General features: G+C 48.0%; 1 protein-coding gene across 11 annotated transcripts in view; it reads left to right on the forward strand.

The window, feature by feature from the left end:
• The window catches only part of Trrap (transformation/transcription domain associated protein), a 102,888-nt gene that overhangs the window by 59,912 nt on the left and 35,863 nt on the right, over positions 1-7,113 (forward strand). For all 11 annotated transcript variants that reach the window (XM_026789732.1, XM_026789737.1, XM_026789734.1 and 8 more), the window contains 5 exons: positions 1,492-1,638; positions 2,274-2,476; positions 3,048-3,169; positions 3,688-3,901; positions 5,537-5,716. In XM_026789732.1, the coding sequence (XP_026645533.1) occupies positions 1,492-1,638; positions 2,274-2,476; positions 3,048-3,169; positions 3,688-3,901; positions 5,537-5,716 (866 nt within the window). The remainder of the gene's footprint in view (positions 1-1,491; positions 1,639-2,273; positions 2,477-3,047; positions 3,170-3,687; positions 3,902-5,536; positions 5,717-7,113) is intronic.

Genomic DNA, 7,113 nt, shown 5'->3' on the forward strand with positions numbered 1-7,113 from the left:
CTCCCTCCTCTGTAGGGTGACCTCCATGGGCCCTGCCTCCCTCCTCTATAGGGTGACCCCCATGGGCCCTGCCTCCCTCCTCTATAGGGTGACCTCCATGGGCCCTGCCTCGCTCCTCTGTAGGGTGACCCCCATAGGCCCTGCCTCGCTCTGTAGGTGACTACAGGTTGGGGTGTCTCATGGTGATTGGCTGTGCCAAGGTCCTCCTTGTCTGGTGAATTTAGTTCTGTCACTGTTATGTCCTTAGAGGAGAGCAGAGCAGGATACATTCCATTTTTTTCTTTCTTTTTAAAAAATACTTATTTTTGTGTGCATTGGTGTTTTGGCTGTATGTGTGTCAGTATGAGAGTACCTGGTTCCCTGGAACTGGAGTTACAGACAATTGTGAGCTGCCCATGTGGGTGCTAGGAACTGAACCTGAGTCCTCTGGAAGTGCTGTTAACCACTGAACCATCTCTCCAGCCTCAACACATCCCATATTCAGCCTGGATTCGGTTACCTGGCTTAAAATCAGGTTGACTATACACTGGTTGCTGTGCAGAACCAGGTTTAAACAAGGACAAGCCTGAAATTGTCCACACCTGGGATGTTGACACCTATAAATGACAGATGCCCTCTGATGGGTCTTTGATGTGACCCAGGAGTAGGAGTCAAGTTCTCTCAGGGTCAAGATGATTTTAATAATCATCTCACCTCACTAGTGGAAGATCTCACTCAGTGTTCTTGTTCTGATCTTGGGCAATTTTCATAGAAGCACGCAATAAATTCTAAAAATTTTCATGTTCAGATAGGCTTGACCTTTGTTGTTGTTGTTCTTTTAAGGATTTTGCTCCTGTTTTACTTTCTCCCAAACATCATGGGATAAAAAGCTTTACAGAGGATAATTTGTCAAAGCCTAAGATCCAAAACTGAAGGGAAGAATTTTTTCTTTTTTCTTTTTGTTTTGTTTTGTTTTTTTGAGACAGGGACAGGGTGTCTCTGTGTTACAGTCTTGGCTGTCCTGGAACTCACTTTTATAAACCAGGCTGCCTTCAAATTTACTGAGATCTACCTGCCTCTGCCTCCCGACTCCTGGGATTAAAGGTGTGTGCACCACCGCCCATCAGGGAAGCTATGTTTTGTACTGAAGCACAGAAGTCGACTCTGGAGGGTAGGGTAGTGTGGGCAAACTTAAGATTCAGGGTGACAGTTCATGCTTCAGAATGTGAACAGTGTCCTGCAGACAGGAGCTTTTAGAGTTGGCAGGGTTGATGGCTTTAAAAGCACACTTCTGTTACTTAATTTTGCTGTTATTTTGCGTGTATGTGAGGCCCAGGACCTGCCTGTCTTCTGTCTCTGCAATGCTGGGATTACAATTGCTTGTCCCCATTTCTGACTATGAGATATCAAACTTGGTCCCTGGGCATGCCAGGCAGGCACTGTACTGATGGAATTGTCTCCCCAGGACAGCTGTTATGTCTTTGTAAAATCACTGCTATTCCTGCCTTGCAGGGACACTTATGATCCTCAAGTCGGCCTGTTGCAACAACCCCAGCTACATCGACAGGCTGATCTCTGTCTTTATGCGCTCCCTCCAGAAGATGGTCCGAGAGCATTTAAATCCTCAGGCAGCGTCTGGGGGCACTGAAGCAACTGCAGGTAACAGCCTGGGACTGGTGTTCTTACTCCACGGACTTTGGGGGTCATCTGGGCAGTACAGGCTGTGTTTGAACACTACCGTGAACATCGGTTAATGTGAAGTTGTGATAATAGGCTCTTGTGGCAGAGTTTTAAAGTCAAAACATGGCTTAGACCAAAAATCAAGTTTAAAATTTGAGGGTGTAAGAATGAAAAGCAACCGAAAGTGGCGAGTCCATGTGAACCTTCACAACCACAGTTATCTATCGCAGTACTTTACGACAAAGTGCCTAATCAGAATTCCTGTTTCTGAAGACGTATGTCAGGCTCCTACCAACTGGGAGGGGGGAGCGGTAGCAGTGTGCTGTGTTTCCCATGGCTGCTGAAGGCTCCCCCAGGACCCAAGTGCCAAGTAGCTTCACGTAGGATGTGGAGAGGCTGGGGTGCCTGTGCAGGCTCCATCAACTCTGTCACCCCCCGCCCCGTTCTTGTGTTTGGGGCTGCTAGAGGGTACTTTGCAAGATGCAGTCTTAAAGAAGTGACATTTCAGAAAAGGTCTAGAGTGAAAACCTTCATAAGCAGTTTTTGCAGGGCAGTGGCTCCTTTAAGTGCATCTGTAGGGATTGGACCCAGGTGTCTGTCCTTTCTCTGCACAGCTGGAACAAGTGAGCTGGTGATGCTGAGCTTGGAGCTTGTGAAGACTCGGCTGGCGGTGATGAGCATGGAGATGCGGAAGAACTTCATCCAGACCATCCTGACCTCCCTCATCGAGAAATCCCCAGATGCCAAGATCCTCCGAGCTGTGGTGAAGATCGTGGAGGAGTGGGTTAAGAATAATTCCCCAATGGCAGCCAATCAGGTAAGCTGCCGGGTTGGCTTTCTCTGAAGCCAGGAATGTGGAAGCAGTCCCATTCTACTCTTTTTCCTGACCCCTGTGGAATAAGGGCGATGACGGATTGTCCCCACCATAGCTTAGCTTGACCGGGAGTTCCCTGAGCGGGCCAAGCAGATAGACTGGCCAGCTGCTCTTCACGGTGGCTTTTCTTTTGTTAAAACGCTGTGTGGGTCTTATTTGTGAGTTTAGTCTTTAATGGGGTGGAGGTGAGCTGTGAAATGCTGTTGCTGGCGAGAGACTGCCCTGAAGGAGGGGGTTTGGCAGCTTCGGACTCGTTTCCAAAGTGAGTCGTGGTGGGGAAGATGCTTATTGCTGTGTCTTGACTTTTTGAGGCGTACCCAAGAATAATCACAACCACCTTTGATTTTTTTTTCTTTCTTTAAAAATGAACTGGCTTGATTGCAGTAAATAATAATGTTATTGTTAAAATAATGGGAGCGTGGAGAGTTGGAAAGGTGGCTGTGAAATGCTTTTGGATCTGTGGTTTTTCAAGTAGAGGTAATTGGCACTTTCTTTGGGGAAACCGATTTTGTAGACACCTACACTCCGGGAGAAGTCGATCTTGCTCGTGAAAATGATGACTTACATAGAGAAACGCTTCCCAGAAGACCTTGAACTAAATGCCCAGTTTTTGGACCTTGTTAACTATGTTTACAGGTAATCAGCACTGGTCACATTGCCTGTGGGTTCGTAGTGTGTTCTTCCACTCGGCAGTGCAATATGACTTCAATCTTGTACTTGTGTCTAAATTGAGTACTCACTTTGATATTAGGGTGACATACCTTAATGGCATTTCTTTGTCTTTTTTAAAAAGATTTATTTTGTATATGTGGGTGTTTGCCTGGATGTATATATATGCAGTATCCCTGGAGGCCAAAAGAGGGCATCAGATCTACTGAAACTGGAGTTACAAAGGGCTGTAGGCAGCCATATGTGGGTTCTGGGACTCAAGCCTGACTCCAGGAAGTACAGCTAATGATTTAACTGACCCATCTCAGCAGCACCCTTGCTAGCATTTCTGAGCCCTTGCAGAAGTGTTGCTCAAGCCTTCATGGTGGAAACACACCCCGGTGTTCCAGCGGAGTTGGTTTGGGGGAGCTGGTGTACATCATCGTGAACACTGATCTGGGTGATCCCCTGGCTCTTACGTCTTCTCTTACCTCCTGTCATTGCAGGGATGAGGCACTTTCTGGCAGTGAGCTGACTGCAAAGCTTGAGCCTGCCTTTCTGTCTGGGCTTCGTTGTGCCCAGCCATTGATCAGGGCCAAGTTTTTCGAGGTTTTTGACAACTCTATGAAACGCCGTGTCTATGAGCGCCTGCTGTATATCACCTGTTCCCAGAATTGGGAAGCCATGGGAAGCCATTTCTGGATCAAGCAGTGCATTGAGGTAGAGTGGATAAACTCAACTTCTGTGGCTGAGAGAGCCGGGGGGGTTTCTGAGGGGACATAGAAGGCAGCAGGTTATCCTGTGACTTGGACACTTTTCTGTTGCTGTGTGAAAAGAAAGCACTATGACCATGGCAACTTATGAAAGAAAGCATTTAATTGGGCGTATGGTCCAGAGGGTTACAGTCCACAAGGTATAGCTAAGGCATTGCAGCAGGAACAGCTGAGAGCTCACAGACCTCAAGCCACAAGGCTTAGAGCACACTGGGAATGGCAAAAGTCTTTGGAAACCTGAAAGCCCATTTCTAGTGACACACCTCCTCCAACAAGGCCACACCTCCTAATCCTTCCCAAACAGTTCCACTAACTGGGGCCCCAGCATTCTAACATGTGAGCCTATGGGGACCGTTCTCATCAAATCACTGCGTCCTACAATATAAGGAGGTATAGAAGTATCCCATCATGCACCTGTTCTTGTCCCACTGCAGGGGAGACAAACAGGCCTTGCTGATAATTAGAAGTAGGGACTTAAGACAACATTTCTCATCTTACTGTGAACCCATATCAGAAAGCCAGAAGAAACTTTAGTGGGCAGATATTCCTTCATCTTCACTTAGAAACATCTTTACATTTCATCTGTCTCAAAAGTTGAGTGGATGTTGAGGTTGTCATCTCCTCAGTCACAAAACAGCGTGGGCAGCTTGCCAGTGCTGTTGCTTTGGGTTCCTTGGTGTGAGGATTTGGGCCTGGGGCAGCAGCAGGCAGGCATGTGCAGTCTGTGAAGTCGAGCCTGCAGAGGGCTTGCTCTTTCCCTAGGAGGGAAGTCTGCCATGAGGATCGCAGGGAACTCCTGGGCCACTCTTGCTCAAAGGTTTCAGGCACAGGCCGCTGGTTTGTTGGGTTACTAGTGCTTAGCAGACTCACCATCTAGAGAGAGTGAGACCAGCTTTCCCCTCAGAGACAGCTGCAGCAAACAGTTCTTAAATTCATCTTTCAATGAATCGAAGGGACCTGTTCTGGATGGACCTCAGTGACAGCTGGTTGCCATGGGTCCTGTTTATGAAGAATTGATGCTTTCTCAGTGCCTAGGGCAGCATAAGCAGTGGCCCTGTAGTGATCTGCAGGGGCTGCTACACTGCAGATGTCCTCAGGAAGTGCTGAGAACACAAGGGGACCACAGAGGCAGTCAAAGGTGATAGCACATCACAGAAGATCTTAGGTGCTCTCAGTCCCCAAAGAGTATGGGCTGGTTCTCTGCAGCTATACAAAGTCTTTGAGGGGTTTGGAGAGAGAAAGAGTCATGGGGCTGGTTGTGTGCAGAGAGATGATTCTGAGAGAGGGGGTCTGAAGATGGCCTAGGAGGCTCCCTGGCTGGACTGGGGGCTGTGCCGCCTGAAGTGAGAAGGAACGGCAGAAGGAAGTGAAGCAGAGGGCTCTGCCTGGGTGAGGTCTCTGCGGCAGAGGGGAGGATCAACCGAGAAGCAAGTTCAGGCCTGCAGCTGACCTGGGTTGGGTGCTGTGACCTGAGTTGTGGGCCTGCACTGTCTGTCTGTGTCTGTTCTGATGTCTAGGTGTTCACACACTCCCAGTGCCAGGCGTCGGCTTTAAAATGGTCTTCTTTCCCGTGATCCTCTAGCTCCTCCTGGCCGTGTGTGAGAAGAGCACAGCCATCGGTACCAGCTGCCAGGGAGCTATGCTTCCATCCATTACCAATGTCATCAACCTGGCCGACAGCCATGACCGGGCCGCCTTTGCCATGGTCACACATGTCAAGCAGGAGCCTCGGGAACGAGAGAACAGTGAGTCTAAAGAGGAGGTGAGTCTCTGGCTTCCTGGATGGAGTTACCACTCATTTTGAGTTGGCAGGAGCATTAAGAGCTTGTTTCTACCCAAAAGCCTGAGTTTAGACTTTTGCCATTAAAAAGATCTTAGTTGCATACCTATTTGCTGGCGTCATTCTGAGCCAGTTCTACTTGGAACAGGGGAATTGATTTGGTTTTTGAAAAACCTCTGCTGTGGTGCTGGTCTTGAACTAGAAGTGATACCCACCCACCATGTAGGAACCCAGTGCCAAGCCCTCCTTCTGGGAGCCTTGTGTATTGCCACCTGGTCCTAGATGGGCAACATGCAGCTGAAAGAGTGTCTGAAGAAAGGCATTTCTGCCAAGGCTGGTACCATAGTCTTCTCAGCTCTCCTGGTTCTCCATTCTTCTCATGGAAGTGCATATGCCAGCACTCTAGGCCACTGGCTTTGGGAAGCACAGCCTGTTGGGGTGTCGATTTTAGAAGAAAGCCTTCAGCGACAAGGGAGAACACTTGTTTCCTTTGCTCTAAGGGGGAAGTTGGGCTGGGGTTGTACTTGGTTGGTAGAGTTCTTCGTATCAGGAGTGAAGGCCTGGGTTTGATCCGTAGCACAATTCAGTTAAGGAAGAAGTATGGCTAATCAGGTCATTCGATATGGTCTTGCTGTAATCTGAGTGACATCAGTAACTATCTTTGGTGACTCATCAAAGGCAATATAGTGGATAGTGTAGTTGGCCTGTTGACTTTGGGGGATAGTTCCTGATTTCTTAGTTGATTGTGACTTAAGAACTTGGAGACAGAAAGTTCATTCTTGTGTGTGACATAGCAGACACTAACCCAGGTCTGACCTGTGCAGTGACCCCAGCAACATTAACACGACTGAACAAGGCTTTGGGCAAGCCGTGTTGCATCCCAACAAGTGATATGCTTTTTTCATTCCAGTGATGTTTGTGCTATTTCTTTTGCTTCCTATAACTCAGATACAGAAGCATATGGTCATCCTTCCACAGTTGTGTGAGAGAGAGATGCAGTGGGGTGCAGGGTGATTGTGAGCCAGAGTACCATGGTGACGGGGATGCCGAAATGAAACACATCTGTATGCAAATGTCTTCCATCTGAAATGCTTAGGAACAGAAGCATTGCACATTTTGGGTGTTTCTGGATTTTGAAAGTTCATTTTTTTCTTTATAAAATATTTTTTTGTTTATTTTTTTATTTTTTTTTTAGTTGTTAAAAAAGTTTCTGCCTCCTCCCCATTTCCCTCCCCCTCCTCCCACACATTGCCCCTCCCCCACTCCCCTCTCTCCCTCCTCCTCCCCCCACTCCATTCCCCCTCTTTTTTGAGAATGAAGAGCAGTCCAGATTCCCTGCCCTGCGGGAAGTCCAAGGTCCTCCCACTTCTATCCAGGTC

The sequence above is a fragment of the Microtus ochrogaster genome, unplaced genomic scaffold (assembly GCF_000317375.1).
Source record: "Microtus ochrogaster isolate Prairie Vole_2 unplaced genomic scaffold, MicOch1.0 UNK27, whole genome shotgun sequence".
Lineage (NCBI taxonomy): Eukaryota > Metazoa > Chordata > Mammalia > Rodentia > Cricetidae > Microtus > Microtus ochrogaster.